Source organism: Micropterus dolomieu, linkage group LG05, assembly GCF_021292245.1.
Source record: "Micropterus dolomieu isolate WLL.071019.BEF.003 ecotype Adirondacks linkage group LG05, ASM2129224v1, whole genome shotgun sequence".
NCBI lineage: Eukaryota > Metazoa > Chordata > Actinopteri > Centrarchiformes > Centrarchidae > Micropterus > Micropterus dolomieu.
The window spans coordinates 16052845-16077861 of record NC_060154.1 but is presented as its reverse complement, the minus strand read 5'-3'; the positions used below and the strand labels follow the sequence as shown (position 1 = coordinate 16077861).

The window sequence follows — 25017 nt, the reverse complement described above, 5'->3', positions numbered from 1 at the left end:
TACACACTCCTGTCTACATCAGTGGAGCTGAGGTGGAGCAGGTGAATAGTTTGAAGTTCCTGCGAATCAGCATCACAGAGAAGCTGACATGGTCATCTCACATCTCCACGCTGGTGAAGAAAGCTCAGAAATGACTGTATTTCTTGAGGAAGCTTCCATCCATCCATCCATTGTCAACTGCTTATCCTGCGTACAGGGTCGCTGGGTTGAGGAAGCTTAAGAAGGCCAAATTCCCATGCCAAGTTCTTGTCAGCTTTTACAGAGGAACAATATAAAGCATCCTGACTGGAAACATCACAAACTGGCATAGGATGTGCACGGCCCAGGACCGGAGCTCTGCAGCGGGTGATTAAAACTGCTCAGAAGATCACTGGTACCCATCTCCCGAGCATCAGTGAGGTGAGGTGCCTACGCAGAGCCCAAAGGACACTAAAGGACAGTACCCACCCAGCCACAGCCTGTTCACCCTGCTGCCTTCTGGGAAGAGATATAGAAGTTTCTACTGCCACACCACTGTACTGCAGAACAGCTTTTCCATCCAAGCTATCAGACTCTTAAACTCTAATTCATCCTCAGCACTGCTCCAGTGATGATAGTTTATTTCTGTTTACTATTTTTCATAATTGATTCTTTATTAATGTATATTGTCTGCTATGTAGCAGAAGGGAGTTACAAAACTCACTTTCACTCTGTAACTTGTTATATTGTGACAATAAACCTACCTAACTTCCTACCTACCTAATTTGTAATGTGTACATTTTTGTGTACATTAGCTTTGTGGTAAAGTGTGACGACACTCATGGTACAGGTAAAACAGGTTGAACTTTGGTTTAACATAATCTCCAAAATCTTAAACCACCACCCTCTCTACAAAATCCTCCTCCTCCAGCATAGACAAGTTTTACTGGAGCTGGGGCAGGGACTGAGGACAGTGACACAGCAGGCAAAGGAAAGGAACATACCATGGCTGCTGCTTCAAATCAGGTAACCAACATATTTATGTTGTAAATAGGAAAACACTTTCCAAAACACAGAACAACATTATTTTTCACTATGACAGGATACCTACCTTTTTGGGGTGAATGACCACAGGGCCAGCCATGGTCTGTGGATCAAACCAGTCTTCATGTCTCAAACAACAATTATCAAATCTAAATACATATATATGATGCTGTAAACTAAAAAGAAAATGTTTCTGTCAATGCAGACTGATTTATTGAAATCAAATTTCTTTGTGGATATTCTGTGGATAAGAGATTTTAACACTGAGACTGCTTTTAACAATAACTTTAACATTAAATCGATAAATCTGTATCTAAATAGATAATTCTAACTGATGAAACATGCTGCACCAACATCCCAGGTCTCACGCACACAGGTGACAAACTAAACCGAAGACCAAACAACAGAAGGAGTGAGAATGCAAAACAATCTATACATCAAACACACAGTTGAAAATACTAACAAAATATATTATTATGGCACAAAACACCTGTTTACATATTTGAAAACTGCAACGTGCCAGTAATCTGTTGCTTGTGTACGCAGAATGTGGAGTTTGTGCGAACAGGCTACGGCAAGAACACAGTGAAGGTGCTGGTCATCAGGAGACAGGGGATCCACCACTACATCATTGAGCTGAAAGCCGACGTGGAGCTCACACTCAACTCGTGCAAGGATTATCTGACTGGAGACAACTCGGACATCATCCCCACCGACACCATCAAGAACACCGTCCACGCCCTGGCCAAGATCAAGGGGGTAGGTCAACTCTACTGACAGACATGAGGGACATGTCAATATGCCGCAGCTTGTAACCTCAACGATGGACAGAGCTGCAAATTATAAACCCAGTACCATGACCACTCCACTTTCTACTCATGACAACACTTCTATCAATAAGTTATTTAATATATAATTATTTAATAATAATCATTTTAAAATTAGCTCTAGCATTCACTAGATTTGGTGACCGGTATAGGGAGGCCACAGCTGGAGATATATGGTCAAACTTTCAGGGCCTTATCAGAATCAGAGCTGCAGTGATTTATGAGAGAAGCATTAAAAACTAGGGAAGTCAAACATTTTGTAATTGAGGAGCTATTAAAAATAAATATCTGAAATAATTAAGGTGCAACTTTTGTTTCACAGATGAGCATATTGGCTCTGTTTACAAGAAAGTTCTTTGTCACCTAGCTTTACTACATGCAGCGTTTATTGTTAAATCAAGAAACTGCAACTTTCAGTGTCATAACCCCAGAACAGTAAATACAGTTACATACATTCACTTAACTGGGAGAATCCTAATATGGTAATTCTTTTTACCTCACTATACTGTCACAATTTAACCCTGTCAACACACAGCTCAAATACACTGAGCAAATAAAATCAAGGGTAAACAAACCCTGTTGACTTTTGTTTTAGTCTGCACTTTATGCTCCCATTTACTGAAGAAAACATTGTTACTCATTTTACAAGAATTTGAAAAAATGTTTTGATGGTTTTACTTACTTTGCTCTTTATGTTATACACATCTGTTCAGGTCAAGACCATCGAGCAATTTTCCCTGGATATCTGTCATCATTTCCTAACCTCTTTCAACCATGTGCTGAGGGCCAAAGTTCACATGGAGGAGGCTCCATGGAGACGATTGGAGAAGGTAAAATACAAGGTTCAGTGATTAGGCTAGTGCTGGACACAGGAGTTTGCCTTTTTGATGGCAGGAATTTGTTTTGTCCAAACAGGAAAAGCACAAGTGAAACCAATGATACTGAAGAGTCTCTTTCACACAGAGAATCACGGGGGTGATCAGATATTTGCTTTGTAGTAGCGTAAATCACCTTAACATGTGCAATCATGTAAAATATCCATCATCAAACATGACACTTCCATTTAATTTGTCACTGACATTTTTCCCAGAATGGAGTGGAGCATGCTCATGCATTTATCTACAGCCCGGAAGCTTTTCGCTTCTGTGATGTTGACCAGAATCTCAATGGTAAGCCCCCCCCCCCCCCCTCTTGTTCTTCTGTAGCAGACTTTAGAGGCACACTAGCTCTGTAGTTAGTATATGTGTGAAAAATGATGTGGGTTGTTTATTAAATCCTCTGTGGTTTGGATGTGGTGCACACACTATATTGACCATGGATCTAAATTATGGCTAAGCCCTTGGCATTGCGGCATATCACTTGTCGCAGTTGATGGGCTCTTTGTTGTATTTCAGTGGGAAGCCTGCTGTTGTGTGTCCGTACTGTGCCACAGTGCAAACTGTCTAAAAGTTTCCTAATGTTTATGATTACGTCATACTCCCTGACTTTGCCCCACACAGGGATCCCAGTGGTTCACAGTGGTGTGAAGAACATGACAGTTCTGAAAACCACCCAGTCTGGTTTTGAGGGTTTCCACGTAGACCGCTTCACTACTCTGAAAGAGGCCAAGGACAGGTGTTTCTGCACCTCTGTCTACTCCAAGTGGCGCTACAACAAGATTCAGGATGTCAACTTTGACACTGCATGGTAATTTTCTGTTAAAGACTTGTGAAGGGCAACGCAAGTTGTAGGTAACCATGATAGAGAGGAAAAGGGAAAATATCTTCTGTTTTAAGAGAAATTAAATACTTTCACCGCCCTTAGGAAGTGTGTGAAGGAGACCATTATTGAGAAGTTTGCTGGTCCCTACGATCGTGGGGAGTACTCACCCTCTGTGCAGAAGACTCTTTATGAAACACAGGTTCTGGTCCTGGATAGAGTTCCTGAAGTAAGTCTACATTTTTAGATCATGAGATCAAGGCTCCAGGTAAAATCTCTTGTAGCCATAGCATCACTGCTTCCTACACATATTCATTACATTAAGACAGTACACATACAGACTAACTTGTCAGCCATATGTGTCTTCATAAATACTGTCTGGCTGCTGACTTTAGCACACACATTTACACATCAAGACAGTCAGTGAATGGTACAGATGAGTGAATGCGTCCAGGACAGAGCATTATTTGTGTAACATCCAATATAACAAGTATTGTCTTTCAGGTGGAAGAAATTGAGATTGTCATGCCCAACCAGCATTACTTCACCATAGACATGACAAAAATGGGCCTCGTCAACAAAGATGAAGTAAGTTCTGTTATTACACACAATTTTTCAAGCTGATGAACTGTTGAACAAGTGAAAATGTTTGGTCACTGACGTGTATTTCCCCCCTAACAGGTTCTTCTTCCCCTGGATAACCCTTCAGGCAACATCACAGGGACAGTGCGCAGGACACAGCGGGCCAAGCTGTAAAGACACCCAACAATCTAGAAAATGCTGCTTTGATCAGTCTGAATAAACTATTTAATAGAAAAGTAAATCTGATGTTGCGTAGGCCTAATCAAGTTCTGAGGACCAAAATGACCTTTAATGCATTTTTGTTTTATCTAAATCGCAACCACAACTCAAGATTTCCCAAACATGTCAAAGCTTTTGACCATGTAAGGTGTAATTCAATAAATTCATGTGTTAATATTGTTCTTTGGTGAGAAAAGAGCACCATTTATTGCAAATCTCTGGTTCAGATATTCAAACTCCAGTGTTAATGTTGCACATATACATTGGTCATACACACTTCAATACAGTTGTCTATGAGACAACGCTGAAAGCACCACAGGTAGGAATATAGTAAGAATATATACACATAAATATTTATATAATGTAGGTGTGCAGATACAAAGCGGCTTTTGGCTGGCTCCTTGTGTCTGGGAAAACGAAATTCTTCATTGTTACATGCTAAGGATGACTCGTGAACTCAGCTGCGCAGTTTAGAGCATAAAAACTGATTTTAGAAATGGGATGCACCAGAATAATTTTCCGCATGTATCAAAGTGTTCAGTTACGACAGCACATACAGTTTTCAACCATATATCATCTTATATACAAATACTTTCTTTTAAACCAACATAGGTAAACTCACTTTGCACACATGCACAAACACACATGTACATACACACACACTCACAAAAAATGATCATACCTGCGTAGTATTCTCCCCAAGTTTCCTTCTTTTAAATAAAACACACACACAAAATTAAAATACATATCTCAAGCAGCAGAAATAAGAATGGCTGAAAGGGTAAACAGCTGAGTGCAACCCATTTTTTTGGGGTCCACGCATATAAAAACATACAGCATTCAAATCCTGTTAAGGTGCCACTGGGGCGAGAGGAGTCTTTGTGAAGCGGCAGCTAACCTGGGGTCTCCTGACACGATGATTGTCGCTGAGGTGGGTGTTGGCAGAGCCTGCGGTGCTACGAGGCGTTGGTCTTCAGGTGTTGAGTTTGCAGCGGCTTCACGTGATACTCATAGATTTTCAGTGCGGGGCCAAGCTTTATCGACAGCCCCGTCAGGACATCGTTACGCGTCATCAGGAGCAGGGACTTGCCATCGATTTCCTGTCAGGTGGAGGGAGAAATATTTGACTGACATCCTAGTTTATTTTCATCACGTGACAGGAATTTTGAGCAGGAAGAAGACTCCAACCTGATCCTGGAAAGCTGTGGCTTGCTCCTCGAACCCTGTTGCTTTGAAGTAATTGACGACGTCCGCGACCCCCCAGTTGGCAGGGTCCGGCAGCTGACCATTCTCCACTGGGCTGAAGGGTCACAGTGAATGGATTCACCTTAATGTACACTGCAACTGTAACAGCTCCTTAATACATTCTTTAAAATCTTTCAATGCACAATGTCTTATACTAATTGGAGACAATACCTTTTGGTTTCAACAGAGCCATTTGCCTTGTCTTCCATGCCGGCTGCTAAAAGAAAAGAAAAATCATACAATAAATAAATACCATAATAATTATCAAATCATGTAGCAACTTCAACCCAAATGTTTTTTTATATTCAACACAAACTTAAGATCAACTTTTCAACTACTTTTTCATACTTTTTACATCACAGTATATTCTGCAGCTGCTTGCTTGTTGTTAAATTAAAATTAAACAAAATAATTTAATCATAAATAATAGATTTCGATGGTTTGTGCATCATTTTATACACATATTCCTGGCATTCAGCCGCACATATTGGTATCTTAAGAAACCTTCGGAGAAGAGTTGAAATCATTAGTTGATTAATCAGTTAGAAAATCACCAGATAACAGATAACTGATTAATCGTTTAAGGTAATTATAATGCAAAGATGACTTTCCAGCTTCTCAAAAGTGAGGATTTACTGTTTTTCTGTTTAATAGTATCTTAACATGATATTAGAAAAGTAAAAACTAAATTAAAAGAAAACAGGAAATACAACATGTAGCAAATGGGGCAACTTGTACCATAAATAGCTTAATAGAGGTAAAACATTTCCGATAGATTTCACACAGTCATAAAATACACCTCTGAAGTTACTTGTTCCGGCAGTTTGAGTGAAATATTCAAATTAATTTTATATTGTCAACATTTGCATTATTTACTCAATACTTTCATATTCCATCTCCTTCATTTTAAACACTGTATCTCTTTAATACAGAATATATATAGAATTCTAAGGTAAATTTGTAGTTTATATATATACACACACATATATATATATATACACACACACACACACATATATATATATACACACACACACACATATATATATACATACATACATATACACACATATATATATACATACATACATATACACACATATATATATATACACACATATACACACATATATATATATACACACATACATATATACACATATATATACACACACATACATATATATGTGATGTGTGTGTATATATATATATGAGTGCTTGACTCTGTCTTTATTTTGTGTATTTTATTTTTTGTTATACACCACAGCATAAAGATACACCTTGTGTTGTTAAAGACCTACTTGGCAATAAACCTGTTTTTTCTTCTGATTAAATATGTATTGTGTTTGTGTCTTTTTTTAACAATGATTTTAATATATATATTTACATACACATTCGCCTGTTATTCAACCTGACACATTTGGTATCTTTAACAGACGTCTGCATCTTGAACAGTACATTAATTTGGATCTTGAGATGTTAAGTGAGTTTAAACAGTGCTTGGTCACAATTACGAGTTCATGATGAAGCTAATGATGAATGGTCTGAGGGGATACATTAACAATACGAGCTCTCGTTCTTTCCAAGCAGAAACTATGATGACTGCATGTTTTTTCACTGGGCCCGTGCGATTTTAAGTTTAAGCACTAACGTTAATTTAGCCAAACCAGTCTCTTACAATCTGCAACACTGCAGTAAGTTTTCATCAGATGTCTTCTCTCGGGGAACTTAGAGGGTTGGCAGCTCAATCACCATCATGGTTTCTCTTTCTGGATGTATTCCCTGCAATAACAGTAAAACAGTACAGTTGTTAAAACGGTGATAAGAACACTTATAACCACAAACAGAGCTAAGGAGCGAAACAAAGCTAACGCTAGTACTGTGGTAAGACACTGACAGCGGAGGAGAGATACTGTGTGAAAATTACGAGCCGAAAACTCACGTTAGTTAGAAAAACACCATTTCCACACAACATGAAATTGCCTGAATTGCCACGCATATGTATACTGTTAAAAAGAACAATTAAGTACAATATTAAAAACAACGTTACGCTACATGACTATATTTAATCGCTACCTCCTCGTATTAAGCTAACAGGGGTAACGTTAACGTTAGTTAGCTGGGTTTGCTAATACACAATTTAACAGTTAACGTTACCTTATCGTAGATGATTCCTGCTTGACAACACTTCGTCTAAGCTGACGTTATAAGCGTGCTTTGGATAACAAAATGCGGTCTATTCAGGGAGATATTTTTTCAAATAAATAAAAGGCGATATTAATTTGATAAAATGAAATTTTAATCAAGTAAAGGCAACTAGCCGTTCTTCATCGGTTTAGCTTCCTTCGCCCACATGACAGCACAGAATCATGGGAAGTGACGTTTCTTACCGTTTTAACGCCACCGTTTGTAGTTCAGCATGATCAACCACCTGCCGAGGTACATCACTGTAATTGCAACACATCCAGCAACATTTCCCATCACATTGAATATCAACACTTATAGTTTTTAATAAAAAGAATTTATTATAGTGACGTATCCTTTGTTACATAAAATCTGCTACAGCAAAGTATATTCCCCTTGCAAACACAAGTAAATATGGGTGGGAAAAAACGTGTCAGCCTTCTAAATGATGTGCAAAATATCCCACAAACTAAATACAGACACATTTCAGATTATTGATCCCATACTGGCATGTGTGACTAGCTACGAAGAACTCGTGAACTGATTTCATTCAGGAGTGTAAGGTGGCTCAGGGAAAAGTGCCACCATTTACATCAAATATGACGAACATTATTACACACATGGGAAATAAATGACACATAAGAAGAGCTGTAGAGTTCCTACATACTTTCTGGGAAGATTTACACACACAGACAGTTTGGATGGAAACATGCTGAATTCCCAGATGTAGCTTTCAAAATTAGTCCAAATAAAAAATGTCATTGATTCTGCCATTACATTCCGTTCACCTCTCCAAACTGGGAAAATAATGTTGGATCCCCTTTAAAAAAAGTTAACTTACTAAATAAAGAACTAAAACAAAAAAAGGTTAAGAAAAATAACAAAAAATAACTTAAATTAAAAACGCTCATTTTAAATAGGCATGAGACGCATCAATGTGTATTAACTGTGCTAAATATGTTTATTCCTATAAAATGTTTTATTTTTAATAAGGGCAAATAAAAAAAAAATGTTATACAAATAAATAACCCAATATATTCACTATTTATAACACTTTTGTGAATAAAACATTTGGAGTCTCCTTTTATATACTGACAACTATGCATGTTTAAACATTTAAAATGTAATTTCATTAGAGATCTATCATATAAATAATAGCATAAGAAACAGTTGTGCCTTTGGAAATTAAATGAGGGCTAAAAAAAATTTCACATCATGTGCACAATATATGGGGGAAAAAAGTTTAAATTCAGGCATAGCCAATATTCATATACAGCACATCAGTACCTTTGAAAAAGCATTCAGTCCCAAAAGGCTTTTCACATTTGGTTGTGTAAGATTGTTGAACTTGATTAAATTGCATTTTTCCTCATCTACAAACACTTGAGCACCAAGTCAAATAATGATCAAAACTTCAGAAGACTTAAGAGATGTTAAATTGACAGACAATGGATTATTGTTTCCAACAAGATGTGAAATGCAAAACTCTGATTTCCCCACAACCCTGAGTGTCCGACCTGCAGAAATGAGCTCAAACTCTGACCTCTGTGTGGACGGCAGAGACAAAGTTCCCTCTAGGGAATCAAAGGATCACAGAGGCAGGAGCACTTTTCTGACATCTGGAAGTTCAACAAGTGGACACCTTGGCCTTGTAGGTATTGAACCTGTGATATACAGATTCTATGATCACCTGTTCCAATACAAAAGTCCACCTGTGAGGAGTTTGCGGAGGCAGGGACTACATTTCAGCAGCAAGGACGGCAATGTGTCAGAATTCATGGGAAAAAAATGGTGCCTGGTATAAAAAAAATCCCTCATAAAACCTAGATTTCTCTTGAGGGGAGAAAATGTGTATGACATATGTATACAGTAACTTAACAGGAGTGATTTACAAGGGAAAAAAAGTCTTATTTCCTTTGATAATCTGAAACCAGACCACAACATTTGTGCCTGTTAACGTTCTCTAACCGACCTGGCTCATCCTGAGCAATTCTGCGAGGAAGAACGAGCAAATATTGCTCCATCACAGTGTACAAATTTGTTTTTTTAAAATGATGCAAAGAGACTACAAGCTAATAGCTGAGCTACATATATGTTTCGACCAAGTAGTGACCAAGATGCATGAATACTTTTAAGGTGTTGATATTTCCGTTTTTTGTTATTATTTCATGGTTAATGATGTAGTTTTGCTTTCAGGGGATTATGAAGAGGAATATGTCACTCACATAAAATTGCTTATTTAATGCATTAATTTAAAAAAAGGTAACAAAACAATACAATACCCCCCCCCCCCAAAAAGAGAAAAAGATGGGAACACTTTCAGGAAACTATTAGCTTGTTGTGACATTGCTGTACAAATGTAACGAACATGCAAAAAGTGAAAATTAAAATAAAACAAATATGGCAGTTAAACAATGACTTCCGAGTGCTCTGCTAAAGCACAGTTAACCTTTAAAAACAAAATCGATAAGCAACCCCCCAACAGACAAAATATGTCCATGTGACCACTGCTTCTCATCCATGACTACACACTCAAGAAAATCTAACAAACTGACCTTTCAACTGTTTAAAAAAATGCCATCATCAATGCAATTCATAGATTTCTGGTCGTACCAGAGACAGATGACCTGCTATGTGGAGTGACATGCTCAAACCCCTTCAGTTTACCTTGCGAAACAGAGTTGTACCTGAAAAATATATCATCTCATTTCATTAATTTAATACCACAACTAGTCTGAGGTAACAGAAAATGGCATGTGACCAGATATGGTTAAAACAATGCTACAATTGATCAGTTACTACAGCTCTGACACGACTCTGCTCCATCACAACACTGCTAACCCATCTCTTCAAGAACTGAATGCCAGAGTGCTGAAACTCAGAACCTTCAACAAGTCATCGTTGTTGCTTTTCCCTCACTAAACCCTGGTTTCTTCACTTGAATTTTGGTCATGCTTTAACAACAAAATGTATTTGAAAAATCATATGTCTCATCTATGTATATTTCTGTATGCACAAATACACGGTTCTAGGTCTTAAGGACACCAGAATGATGAATAATGGTTAATGTTAAAAGTGTTTGTGATTAATGAATAACAAACTGAACCCTAAAACACACTCAGGCATGTAACAGATGACAGATAACTGACAAACATTTTTAGAAATTCAAACCAAAATGAAAAAATCCCTACTATTTTCCCAAAGCTTAAATCACAATATGTGCAATACCAGCTAATACAATCAACCACTCTTTGTGCCACTTGAAAATTGGCATAATATTAGTTTTCATGTTCCTTTTCAAATCATTATTTGAATTAAAATAAGGAGGAGGGAGGTTATTCAAACATGGCAAAACATAAACACCAAAAGAAAAAAGACAAAAGATGAAATCGTGATCTAGTATTTTTGTGTTGCAGCACGAGGGATGTGTCTGCATAATGTGCCTGTGTATAGGTTAGTGCTACCTGCACGCAGGATCATGGCAAGAAAGACCTCATTCAGCTGTGTGGAATGAAGGAACGAGGCATTTTGTTTAGAACACGTGACGGCCTCAGTTCCACCTTAACCTTCAGGTGAGTGCAAATATCCCAAAACTCGTGAGCCCTGATGGGACTCTTGCCCGCTCACTAGAACTCAGCAAACTCTTTTGCACACTTTTCTGTTTGTGAGACACGGATGTCTTCCTCTTCATAGTCGTCGAAGTTGCTTGTGTCTCCTGGTCCTCTGCACTTTGGCAAGAAGGGGGCTTCAACCTAAAAATGAGTGGAAAATAGGGATTTAAAAAAAAGTATTAATTAGTAAATGTAAATTATGTTCTGTTAAAGCTGTGTTAATCATTGAATCATTTGGTCCAACTTTGGACGTCAGTGCTCTTACAGTACGGCAATTATCTAGAACTCCGGATGCTGCAGATTGGCATTGGTTGATATTCTTTACCTTAATTGGTGGTCTTAAAATTCATTCATCAGAAAATAGATTAAGGTTGTTGGTGGTGGCACATGATATTAGTTAGAAAAGTAGAAAAGGTCACCTCATGTCTTGATTATTTTTGTGTTTGTCTTATAACTAATATGCTAACATGATGTACTGACACATTTTGACGTAAAGCCTCACTGGAGTACTGATAAAGTTCTTTCTAGATTAAATCAAGCCTTCAGAGGATTATATCTCAGTAGTTAAGTGTTTGAGTTTTTTCGCGTCTATAGACTAAACCGCCTTGTAAGATCTAAGCAGCCACCTCATAGTGTTCCGCAGCCATAAAAACTACTTCAGATGTAAATGGTGTGGGACTGCATTTCTGTCATAAAGCCAGAAGATAAAGTGGTAACTGAGACACATTATTTTTCTTTTAGTTAGTGGAGTACAGCTATTTATCATCCAACTCGCTCTGCGCTTTAGTTTTTCAGAGAGACATGCAGAGGAAGGTGACCTGTCCAGAATATTAAAAGGTATCAATACAGATGTTATATACAAAAGAATATAAAAAGATGAATCAAATATATTCATATTTTGGAGTAGTGAATCTAACTTTGATATGAGGCTAGTGTGGATCTTACTGGATCGCTTTTAAACTTTTTTTAAGAACAAAAAGAGGGACAGTAATAGATGTCTCATAGCATGGTTCTGGATTCAGAAACACGTTATGACACAATAGATTCCTACCTTTCTCTCGTATATGGCAATCCAGTCTGTTGTAGAGAACCACTTGTGATTTTTTATGTCATTTACACCATTCTTCAGGTTGCCAAATCTCTTTGTCAGGTCCACCTGGAGCAGGTTTCTCAGCAGATCCTTCAGATCGGAGCTGAAGTGAGAGGGGAATCGTACCTACAAGAGCGAAAAAAAGAAGGGAACAATGGATTATTAAGCAAGATCAACACAAAGACCGGTGTGTTTTTCACCCATTTAATTTTATATGCTGGAGAAACCATACCAAGTGGATGCTTGTTGTCAAAAGGCAAGCAGAGAAATGACTGTAAATGAGTGTAACAACAAGAAACTCTAAGACTAAGGTTGTCTCTTCCTACCTTGCCAGACACAATCTTTTCGTAGATCTGGATAGGCTGATCAGCAAAAAAAGGAGGGTAACCAGCAGCCATTTCATAGATGAGGACTCCAAGTGCCCACCAGTCCACAGCTTTGTTGTAGCCCTGGAAGAGTCACAAACAGAAAAGAACTCCCATTTTCCAAAGGCGGTAGGTTGGTTTCTTGGCATAAATGAGACATACAGAGCAGTCAGAAATATATACGAATGACACATTTCTTCGTGTGTTGACTCTGTTTTTACATTCACATCATATGGCTGGTGTAGAAACAGTTCCCTAATTTTCTGACACAGACAGGACACAACTTATCATAAAGTATTTATGTTTTTGTAATATTTGGTTGCAGATCCTCTGATGTATGAATGAATGCGCCGTATTTGTATAGCGCCTTTCTAGTTTTTTCGACCGCCATGGGGTAATTCGGGGTTCAGTATCTTGCCCAAGGACACTTCAACATGCAGCCTGGGGGAGCCGGGATTGAACTGCCGACCTTCCGATTAACGTCCAACCCGCTCTCCATATCCTGAGCCACAGCCGCTCCTAGAGATAGCAGCAGACACATATCATCTCTGGTGATGATCTACTGGGCCTATGCTGCAGCAAGCTTCAATTCTTGCTTCTTTCAAAGACTTGTTGACTTAAGTTTTGTCTCTTTGTGAAGTGAAACACGAGTTCAGTTAAAGTGAGGTCAGGTGACTGACTTGGTCAAGGGTAGGGCTGAACGATTAATCGTTTTAAAATCGAAATTGCGTTTTGAAAGAATGCGATTAGCTAATCGTGAATACGGTGATTAAATGTAGGTTAATTATTAGGGCTGTCCCCTATTAAGGATTTACATAGTCGAATCAGAATCGTCAAGTCCTGCCTATAGTCGACTGAGAGTCGAATCATGTGTGTTTTTGTGCACTGGCGATTGTGAACGGGGGGGGGGGGATTACACACGGTAGCTCCGCTTTAATGTTGAGAAGCTGCAGAGCTGCACTGTAAATTTCCAGCTAAGCTGAGACTCTCACTCTCACTCACTCTCTCTCACTCACTCTCACTCACTCTCACTCACTCTCACTCACTCTCACTCTCACTCACTCTCACTCACTCTCACTCACTCTCACTCACTCTCACTCACTCACTCTCACTCATATTCACCGGTCTTGTGAGAGTGCGTGCATGTCGTGCTGCCGACAACTACATGCATATCGCGGTTCCTCGAGGGTCTATTTCAAGTTGCTGGGTATTTAAAAAACGATAAAATATTCTTTGTGTGGTTCATCAACGGTGACCTAGGGTTAGAGTTACGAATTTTGGATTTTGTTGTGCACTTTTAAAAACATTTATTGAAAGTTTTATTCTTTTTACATGTTTATTTACAGCATTAAATGTTGAAATGTATATTAATAGGCTGTATATTAACTTTCTGGGAGAAAACTGGTAGTTCTACGTAAAATCAGACGTTGAGCACCCCCAAATCGCCAAAATGGCATGATCCTTGTTTCGCTGCAAAGCTTCGACTGTGAGATTGACAGTCGTATCAGGCTCCGCCCATTGAAGCATCGAATCTTCGACTATTGAGGGTCAGCCCTATTAATTATACAGCGTATCTGATCCGTTTTAAACAGTCATGCAGTTACAAATTCATTCCGTTGTCACCAATCGTTGTCACCAATCACAAGCGCCATGCGCCTCTTGTTATGGTCCTGCTCCCCAAGCTCGTTCTATTTCGCTCTCTGCATATTTCTAGATAGGAATGTGAAGACCCAAAAAGCTGAAGGTTGGCACTAACACCTCGTTGTCATTTTTTCATTTGAAATCCAGTGTGCTTGAGTACAGAGCCAAAATGATGAACAACTGGTTACTGTTATTGGAACAACATGTATTCGGGTTGTGCTGGGTTTAAAGGGTTCACCTTGCTGAGGATGATCTCTGGAGCCAGGTACTCAGGAGTTCCACACAATGTCCAGGTCCTGCCTTTTACTCTTTTGGCAAAGCCGAAGTCTGTGACCTGAAGAAAGAACAACAGGAGCGTGATAAGAAAAGTAAGTACGTAAGGGCAAAGTGTACATTTACTGCGATTAAGAACCATGGCTATTAACAGAAGCCTATGTGTGTTTGTAAGGTTTTTTTTTTAATACCTAACTTGGGTCAAACTGACTAAATATGTTAATTTGCGCTACCTTGTGTTACCATTCTATTCAGTTCACTTTTCTATTTTAAACTTTACATAAGATTGTGTACCTGGATATACCCATGTTGATCTATGAGCAGGTTTTCAGGCTTCAGGTCTCTGTAGATGAGGTCCAAGGAGTGTAGGTACTCAAAGGTGAGTATTATCTGAGCTGCATAAAATTTTGCATGGTTTTCACTGAAAGATGGGAGCGTGGACAGTCAGACACCATAGACACAATATGTGAACACAAATCTCCTCTGAGTGAAGGAGCAAACTCAAATCATTCATTGTACAGCCACCTTAAAACTGATGCCTGTCTCCAGCTATTTCATGCATGACCTTGTCAGACCACAGTGAGCAGTGAGTCTTTGTCCAGCTATTAGTGGCTGACACAACCCTCCGAATAAAAAATAAAATACTATACTATGTACACTATACCTGAACCTTCCAATACGTCTGAGGTGGGAGAACATCTCTCCACCGGGCACATACTCCATCACCATGTAGAGGTTTGAGTTGTCCTGTTAATCAAAGCAAGAAACTTTTAAGCAGGGGCAATAACGACTGATCACATGTTAAATGATAAGCGCTCTTCAGGTTGGGAAATAAAACTGATGCTTCCTGGATATTTTGAGATGGACAGTACCAACTGTAGCCAAGTGGAAGGGGAACACAAAAGGTCTGCTAGGTTAGTATTAGGACTCCTTGGTATAAAAACGCTGGTAAGTGAAAACCATGTAGTTGGTGAGGTGGGTGCCAGCATGTACCTTGAAAGAGTACTCCAATCTGACGAGGAAAGGGAAGGAGACAGCTTGTAGTATTCTCTTTTCGTTTAGTGTGTGTTCTATCTGCTTCAACTTCACCACCTAAACAAAAAATACACAGTAATATAAGTACATTAGCTAAATTAAGTATAGTGTGTTCTTGATAACTGAGTATGTGTGTGTTGCATAATTTCCAAAAGACAACATAAAAGTACCCAAAAGATTTTTCATGATTTCTGAGAGCTCGGTATGCCTAATTGAAAAGTGAACGTACACAAAAGGATTTTTGCATGTTATACCCCCGGTTGTGTCAGTCCAACTCTCCAGTCAGCTACTAGCTTCTTTTCATTGCAGTAAGGAGTCAACTTGCACAAACTTAAAACTTGCTCAAGAGTGAACTACAAAGTCGGCTTGATTTTTTCTCAGAAAGTGCAATACATTTGAAAAGCCAGCCATTCTGGTGCATTCATGAGTTGGTGGGAAGCTCTGACATACAAGACTTTAGAGTCAGGTGTTCATATCCACAAGCTATATTATCAAATTATTACCTAATTTGCTAGATCCTTGGTTTAAAAAATGCTGCCATGCACAGGCTGATTCTCAAGTCTGACACGTCAGAGATTCAAACAAGATTGTCAGCACAGCAGACTGTCAAACATGAACTCCATCCACAGTTTATCACACAATGATAATACCACCTAGCTATGACAGTTACTGTAATAAATTATTACATACTGCATCTCACACAAGTTTCAAGATTCTGCAAATTTATTTGCATACTGTACTGAACTATTTAAATGCAAACAACGTGAAATGTACAGGATTACTAGCATAATAACCCCCCCCCCCAAAAAAAAATAAAAAAATAACAAACACAGAATAATCCTTTAAAACCTCTGTGACTAATAATAAATATTCAGCATACAAAGTGTTAAGAAACAAAAAAAGAAGTCATGTGAGTGGCCATACACCATAACAAGGAAAGTCTTTCAGCACTACAGCTAAAACAGAAAGCCAGACATGTTTACCTCTGTGTTAATTTTTAAATTCAAGGGAACAGAGTGCTGCTACATGAGCAATGCACGGAGGAGACGGCAACCTTCTCCTACGACTCTCACATCAGTATTTAAAGATTGAAACTCTCATATGAAGCGCCTCTGAGGTGTTAGATGACTACAGGCTGGCTGTGCATGAGAGGAAACGTTCCATTTCCTTTTATGAGATGCACCGCATTTATGTAGTTACAGCATTTGTCAAGCATGCAGCAGTTTGATTTTCACACACTAACCTGATTTACGACACTAGTTCTTATGAGACGGGTAAACTGTTTTCTTTAAAGCCATACACTTACTTTTTGTTTGTCCAAGATTTTCATTGCGTAGAACTGGTTTGTTTCTTTATGTTTCACAAGCATAACTCGTCCGAATGAGCCAGTGCCCAGAGTCTTGAACCTATCAAAGTCATCCAGGCCCGTTGTGCTCTGAAGAAACAGTAAAAAACACATTACAAGTACAATTACGCAATCAGCTAGCATTCAAGTCAACAAGATCTGAGCCAGGAAGCGGCTAAGTGCTATCATACGAAATGTATAAATACATTTGCCTTCTGAAAAACTGTGTTTTGGGGAAATGAAAGTTTGAACAGCGAACAACTTACGTGTGGTGGACACTCCCATTTTCTTAAAAAATCTTCTTTGGCTTTAGCTAAGAACTCTTTCACTACAAAAAGAGAAAGAAGCGTGATTTACCAGTTTTGGCACTCACATACTCATGGTCAGGTAACTTGTTGAGGGAAATAACAAAGTGGGGCACTTTAACATGTTCAGGAAAATAAACAAAGGCAGTTCACATGTTCAGAAAAGGAAATGCATTTTAAGGTCAGGCAAATGTCAAGTACTGGGGATGCAGGACTATCCTTTACAAAACAGCAAAAAAATACCTCCTAAACAAAACTCAAAACCACACGTCTAAGCAGGAAATTTTAATTATTAAAGTGATGCAAAGAGCTCTTATGGACTTTACAGAATTGGCCAATTCAGAGATAAGCTATTCTGCATCCCTTTCAGGAGTAGGTGGGAGAAACGGGGAGTGGGGAGGCAGTAATAAAGGGCAGAGAAAAAAAGACAAAATGCAGAACACAACTGAGACTACAGTGCAGGCATTAGACAGACATTGTGAAAGTCACAGCAGACATGAGATGTCCAAAGTCACAGAGTCGTGGCAAGTATCTAATGTCTAGCTGGTGGTGCATTTGGTATGCGGTTGCTGATTTAAATGCATACCTAGGCATTGATAGAACGCCATATATGTGGAAGCGGAATGCTAACAGTCTATCCTAATTAACCTCAATCTCAGAAATATATCGGCTATTACATGCCTGGCAGGCCTAAACTGCAGAATAAGCCTTCTCTCTGTGACTTAGGATGGCTCATGGAAAAACGAGCATACCAAAAGTCTCTACAGTTCACCAAGGGTTTTGCAGGAACATTCATGGATGGAAATGATGGAGAAGAGAAAGAGAGGAAGAAACATTTATGAAGTGCTTAAAACAAGAACATTTGAGATTCAAGTGGATTAAATGCAACAGACAACAATGACACTGAAGAAGACAACGTAAGGCATCTCTACCACCTGACAGATGTTACAGATTAAATTATTCTACATTGAAACAAGATTTATTTTAGTTGGAAGACTAATTTCTCCCATTGTCTCTGAAAATGAGCTAAAACCAATAGTCAAGGGTAAGTTCTATACTGCTGAATTTCATCAAAAACATAATTTTCTAAGTTCTTTACAATTAGGTAATAAGTGAATATTTCTGCACAAGGGGTTTGATTCTCCCCGTGACCCTGTACGCAGGATAAGCGGTTGACGATAGATGGATGGATGGGTTTGATTCTGCACAGTAGGTGGTCTTCAATATTCAAATCCAACTTTCTCTTTCTTTCTTACCAGTATTGGAGGCAGCTTTGACTATCCTACACTGGGTAAAATAAACTAAAAACATTCATTCAACAGAATATAAAACAGTGATTGAAAAGACATTGTAAAAAGCATACATAAAAACACACATTTTATACTTGCAAAACAGTACAAAAATATGACAGGAGAGATATATTAAGATGATGTAAGCCACTGATGTGCCGCAAATGGCCTGTTATACAATGTGTTATGCCTAAGCTGCTTTTACGGATGTCTCTGGTAGATCAAGAATGTGTGAACATATGCAGCAATCATGAACCTGGCGATGAAGGTAACAATAAAAGGTTTGGGCTGCTGCTTGAAAAGACCTGACAAACAATTGATCACTAGCTGAACAATCATCTATATGAACAAAAAAAACATATATGTATATTTGGTTTATTTCATAAGCTCACTGTATATCAGTTTTCCTGCAAACAAGAACTACAAACGCAAGTTGAGACTCGTCCTGCTCAGAGCTGCAGATGGTGGCGGACACATATTTTTAAGTGTAAAAGCATAACACTGCACTTACTCAACTTATCCCACATGATGGTGAACTCAGAGATACGAGGCACCTCACTCTCCTGTCCTCTTTGGTCTTGGGTACTCTTACGATGTTTGAAAATACGGCTCACAAAGGAATGATCCTTTCCCTGGGCCATTTTCAGAATAATTTCTTGATGCGTGAGAGAAAAGGCTCACTGGCAAAGCAACCGTTTTCAGACTGAAGACCAATGAGTGATTATGGCTTCCTGTATGCATTGCAATGCTTGGCTAACCACATGAAGTTAAGCTTCCTGTTCAAGTCCTCTGTTTCAGTTTCAGCGGCCAACTGCACGTCTACTACTACTGTGAGGTGTCATTTGAAAACACACATTGGTCTCCCATGCAAATTCTGACATTGTTTTGACATAGGTATACTAAGTAAGCAAAGCACACAAAAAGGCAATCCTCTTAACGTTATGTCATAAAACATTGCACAGCTGTGGTGTATTCAGAGTGCTGATAAGGAAACGGTACGCCTGTAACACCCACTGACTGACAGTCAGGAAAGTAGTTATCTCCGGTTATCATGCTCTCTAGTGGTCAAGTTTAATCATACAGTTCCTCAAAGAGCTTTCCGATGCTTAAAGTCGCCCTTCCAAACCCTCTTGCTGCATTCTTCTTTTTTGCTGTACTAGAAATGTGGGTTTGTCTTATTGTTACACCAGTGTTGGGGCTGCTCTGGAAATATAAATGACCAAAATGACATGTCAGCAATGTCTTTCTGTAGTTTGCCATTCGCATCACAGAGTTTTTGTACACAACTCTCGGCCCCTCCCTGCAGAAACTACAGGTGGCTTGAGTCATAAGGCTGCGAGACTGTATGGACTGCTGCCAATCAGAAAGCAGGTCAAGATCAGCCCAGACAGACCACTACGCATGGTTCAGTTTAGTGGATTACTTTGATCATTACTGACAAATGCACACTAAACAGAACAGAGTGCCCTCTGGCGACTGTTTTCAAGCTATTGGTGGGGCACTTAATATTGCAAAACTGCTATTCAACAGGTGCAATTTGAGCCGGATGGAAGCTTCCTTTCCTTGATGTTATAGCAAAAACACAACAGGTTAATGTCACTGTTATAAAGCAGTGATCAAGGCACAACATTTTGACTTACAGTAAACTTGTTGACAGCTGAGCGTTAACCAGGTTGGATGGAAACTGACGCTAGCCATTTTGCAGGCCTTGTTTAGAAAACAATGCTAGAATCCACCCTTCTGTTCAACTTGTCTGTTAGTCATTATTATGTACCTGTTGTTAGCAGTGACTAGGCCTTGAACTGCAGATTTAGTAGAAACCAGTGTTTGCAGATGTTATCTGGCTGCAGGCAAGTGATATTAGCTCTTTGTAAATTAAACATGGTACCTTGATAACTTTAGTTATAGATTACAGTGTTAAGCAATTAGAAAAGATTGCATTTCGTGGAGTCAAGGGTCTGCCTTTGCATTCACTGCTGTGGAAAACAGGATGGTGAGGACCTCACTGTTACTAGCTCATGTGTCACTTTCATTGATTAGCGGCATCGTCTGTGGCACTGTTTCCAAGTAAGATAAACAAACATTATGAGGCAGCTAACACACCTTGCACATTTCTCTACCAAAGATGGTTCTTCTCTGCAGCCCATATTCCTGTACTGTCTGTTAACACTGGACAAGAACTGCTAAAGGCTGCTCTCCACTGACTTCATAATAAGCTAGCTCACGCTGTACAATAGCTAACATTAGATGGCTAACAGGCCGGCTTGGTGGTTTTCAGGTGCTCACCGCTTTCTTGCTCATTGCCTTTCTTGGCAGTTGCTGTATTTCCCATCGTAGGAAGACAGGGCGATGCACAGCTGGCTCGGAGCGATGATGGTGGCGGTTAGCTAACAGGGTCCTCCGTTAGCTAGCTAACAAATTTCAGCTTGTGCTGGCTGGTTGGCTAACAACAACATCAATGTCTTCCCTCTGTGGACAGTTACCTCGACGTGCTCTGCTAACAGCCCTGTTGATCTTTATTAACAGTGTCCTTTGTCGATCAAGTATGCCTCCACTGGAATGAAAACATGATCCAGACTTTTCACCTTTGCCTGCTGTCGTTTTGTGCTGCGTTCAAGTCATATGGGAATACCCACAAAAAAGACTTGACGGGTGAAAGGCTGCATTCAGGTGCCGGTCGAAATCGTCTACACTCATACCCCACATCGGTCATACAACACGAGAGTTATTTGTTGTATCCATCGGAGACATATTTAGCAAATCTTTACTTAACAGACTCTGTCACTTTGACCAGTGATCCCTCGGTATCTAAAAAATCAAAATTATTATTTGTGCCACAGTGACCCAGCGATTCTGAATATTCAGACAAAAGCTATGGGTAGTCCTTATGTTTGTTGGCAAGAACATATTTATAAAAGTAAACTCGCACTAAATTTACTTTATCCACATGCGTAATGGGGGGGGGGGGGGGGGGGGGGGCATCTTATCATTAGAAAATGATTAGTGGCACATGTTATTGAGATCTGTGACATTAGGGCTAAGTATAAAAGGTGCACACTATGTAAATACATTGTTAAATATTCGTTATGTTGTTTGGTCCTCTATTATTCATTTAAACAATGCTTTCAGACACGAATGAACAATACAAAAGCAATGGAGTTCAACTTCATGTTCAGCTTGGAAACACCACCACTAGTAGCCTAATGGACTTTGTTAATGAGTATTAAAGAAAAGAAAATACTTCAGTAGGCTATCTACTACACTTTAAATATCCAGTCACTTGCAGTGTTGGACAAGATACTCAGAAATTATCAATAGGCTACACTTAACATGTAGAAAACGATGTTTTAATCTACTTAATTTCTCATCCACCACAGCCGTGTTTTGTTTTTACACAAGCACATTGCTAGCTCGGCTAGTAGTGAATTGTTACAAAAGCTGTCAGTCTGTAGTCTAACTGTTCATCTTAGTGCCATGTACAAATTTGGCACATATAAACTCAGCTGTTGGCTGAGACAAACCAGCTACTCCTCTCTCTACCAGCAGCAACAGAAGAAGAGGCGCAGGACAGGAGGAACAGCTGATTGTCGAGATTTGAATCCAAGTTAATTTACAGACACCTTAGGGTCAAACACTATTACCAACTCATATTTTGGGCTGTTTAGACTTGACACCAAAAATGTCATATATATGCTTCCTGGCTATAAAAAGAGCTGGATGCAAATCTCGGCAGGTATAGAGAACCAGTTCTGACAAATAATGCATCCACCTCTTACATTTATTTTCAGACACTTGAGGGCCAAACACTGTTACCAGCTCATATTTTGGGCTGTTTAGACTTGACATTGATAATTTCATATATATAATAGTCTTCTTGGCTGAAAAAAGAGCTGGATGCAAATCTCTGCAAGTAGAAACCAGTTTTGCCAAATAATGCATCCACCTGATAAGTTTGTTTTCAGACACTTGAGGGCCAAACACTGTTACCAGCTCATATTTTAGGCTGTTTAGACAGGTGGATACTAATCTCGGTAGGTAGCCTACAAATGTTCTGTTGAGAACCCTAATGCATCCACCTCTTACCTGCTTTCAGACACATTGCTGTGCACACTGATCCCACATATTTTTGCTGGTTTGGCTGGCTGTTGGACAGTGTGAGTTTCATATGGCCTACATTTAATAACGACCTAAGCTGAAATGCCAGGTGATGTAGGCCTAATTTAGCCACAATCAATCCTACCGAATAATGCTTTAGCCTAACCATTTGGCCATTAGGAATCTAATGGCGTTCTCAGCACTGACAAGAGTACATTTGAGAACCGATCCGACATTTATTTTTTCCCCTTAATTAATTAATTTCCCCTCATTTAAAAACCTAATTTTGGGCTAACTGTTTATAACGGTCAGAAATCCTTAACAACACATCGATCAAGAACACCAAATACTTTGCTGTCAGAATTATCGAGAGATTAATCAAAAGATAGCCTCGCATCGGCCTATCAGTGCAAAGGCATGTGACTTCAACTAAATTTAGCCTAGCTAATAAATAGGCTATTTATGACTTTAAACGTTCATAAAATATAGGGTAGACTTCGAATCAATTATCACCATTGATAAAACCCACAAAGAATATTAGCCTATATCGTTTTTAAACAGTAGGCCTACTTTGCCGTACAAAATCACCAGGCTACAGCATCTAGCAGTTTCCGCTTTAGCTGTGCGCGCTCCCGCGAGGGGCCAAATCTCTGCGGGCACGACACCGAAGTTCCTCTCTATGAGTTTCACGTTGCTGTGCTGCTTTAGCAAATGCCTCAATAAATTGGATGTAGAATTGTTCGCGGTTGAAATCTTGTTGCTGCTCGCACAAAGTTTACAACACAGGACAGTGTTCTTTGTATCTTTGACTGTGACACAATAATGGCAGTAGCCTACTTACAGATGTCAGAAAAACGCCCATCTCCCTCGTTCTCCATTCTTCCTTTCACTTTTTGGCACCCGACTTGAACAACCGGCTTCTCGACTTGAACCTGCCGAGCAGTCGCGCAGTCACGTCAAGGATGGTGCGTTCTGGTAACGCAGTAACGCAGCGTTACTTGGATTCGTAGACCTAACTGTAGGCCTAATGTTATTACTGTTTTGGAAATAGGAGCCTAATCCCTTACACTACTAGTTACTGGAAAAAGTAATATTATTACGGCCCAACACTGGTCACTTGTAACAGTCGAGAATTCAAATCTCAAAATGAAGTGATGAAAATCCTTAATTTTGCAAGCGTGACTTATGTTTCCGAGCAGAGGCTATCTGTATTTCCAATAGAACATAAATGCAGCATTTTAGACAGAACAGTTACAAACAACGTTGCGGACACAGGACGTTATATCCTTCAAAGTCAAGTGTATTTGCAAGAAAACATGCAGACGTTTGACCTAACGCATTTTTGCCGGTGGATTTGAGGACATGAAAACACCTGTTGGGTGAATCCTTGTGAAGAGAGGCATTACCCGTTAGTAGACGTCTGGGTTTGAGGAAATGTTCAAGGTAGGCTACAAAGTAGGTTTATTTGTCACATTACAACAGGTTGTAAAGTGAAATTAAGTTTATCACTACCTTCTGCTAAGTAGCAGTACATGCATACAGTAATACAAAAGCAATCATAAAAATAAATAAACTATGACCTATTCAATGGAGCAGTGCTGAGGATGAATTTGAGTTTAAAAGTCTGATAGCTTGGGAGGAAAGATGCTCTGCAGTCTGGTGGTACACAGCAGATGGCCTGCTTCTATATCTCTTCCTAGAAGGCAGCATGTTGGCTAGGGTGGGGACTGTCCTTTAGTATCATTTGGGCTCTGCATAGGAACCTCACCTCACTGATATCACTGATGCTCAGGAGATGGGTAGGCCTACTAATGATTTTCTGAGTTGTTTTAATCACCGGCTGTGGAGCCTTCCTGTCGTGGGCCATGCACATCGGATGCTGGTTTGTGATGTTTTCGGTCAGGATGCTTTCTATTGCTCTTCTGTAAAAGCTGACAATAATTTGGCATGGGAATTAAGCTTCCTAGAGAAAACAGTCCTTTTTGGGCTTTCTTCACTAGCGTAGAGATGTGAGATGACACCTGAAACTGTTGACCTGCTCCACTTCAGCTCCACTGATGTAGACAGGAGTGTGTGTCTTAATCTCCTTTTCCCTAAAATCAATGAAAAAAATCATGGTGATATGTTCTCTTTTTATTACATGAAAACTGTTAACTGAATAGGTAATTGCCAATCCTTGGGTAAATTTAAAATGCAAATGAAAAACAAAAG

At 39.3% G+C, this 25017-nt stretch overlaps 3 protein-coding genes across 8 annotated transcripts; 1 reads left to right on the top strand and 2 right to left on the bottom strand.

Moving 5' to 3' along the window:
• Positions 1 to 899: 899 nt before the first annotated feature.
• On the top strand, positions 900 to 4508 carry uox (urate oxidase). The gene is made up of 8 exons (XM_046049292.1): positions 900 to 984; positions 1549 to 1761; positions 2543 to 2659; positions 2920 to 2998; positions 3329 to 3515; positions 3633 to 3756; positions 4032 to 4115; positions 4209 to 4508. Exons 1-8 carry the CDS (start codon positions 964 to 966, stop codon positions 4281 to 4283), a joined length of 900 nt encoding a protein of 299 aa, XP_045905248.1. The 5' UTR covers positions 900 to 963; the 3' UTR covers positions 4284 to 4508.
• Positions 4504 to 7938, bottom strand: samd13 (sterile alpha motif domain containing 13). 2 transcript variants are annotated; one of them, XM_046049293.1, is made up of 5 exons: positions 7731 to 7938; positions 7252 to 7355; positions 5745 to 5790; positions 5517 to 5628; positions 4504 to 5428 (listed from the first exon to the last, which is right to left on the bottom strand). In XM_046049293.1, the coding sequence occupies exons 2-5, from the start codon at positions 7277 to 7279 to the stop codon at positions 5285 to 5287; spliced, it is 330 nt and encodes a 109-aa protein (XP_045905249.1). In that variant the 5' UTR covers positions 7280 to 7355; positions 7731 to 7938; the 3' UTR covers positions 4504 to 5284. The 2 variants fall into 2 exon arrangements, with proteins under 2 accessions (XP_045905249.1, XP_045905250.1); XM_046049294.1 differs by lacking the exon at positions 7731 to 7938 and adding an exon at positions 7516 to 7660.
• Positions 7939 to 8075: 137 nt separating this feature from the next.
• prkacba (protein kinase, cAMP-dependent, catalytic, beta a) lies at positions 8076 to 23734 on the bottom strand. 5 transcript variants are annotated; one of them, XM_046049288.1, is made up of 11 exons: positions 19223 to 19604; positions 18175 to 18183; positions 17384 to 17445; positions 17079 to 17207; positions 15731 to 15829; positions 15402 to 15484; positions 15032 to 15158; positions 14703 to 14798; positions 12785 to 12907; positions 12420 to 12584; positions 8076 to 11509 (listed from the first exon to the last, which is right to left on the bottom strand). In XM_046049288.1, exons 1-11 carry the CDS (start codon positions 19350 to 19352, stop codon positions 11384 to 11386), a joined length of 1149 nt encoding a protein of 382 aa, XP_045905244.1. In that variant the 5' UTR covers positions 19353 to 19604; the 3' UTR covers positions 8076 to 11383. The 5 variants fall into 5 exon arrangements, with proteins under 5 accessions (XP_045905244.1, XP_045905247.1, XP_045905243.1 ...); XM_046049291.1 differs by lacking the exons at positions 18175 to 18183; positions 19223 to 19604 and adding an exon at positions 23648 to 23734; XM_046049287.1 differs by lacking the exons at positions 18175 to 18183; positions 19223 to 19604 and adding an exon at positions 22795 to 23020.
• Positions 23735 to 25017: the final 1283 nt, after the last annotated feature.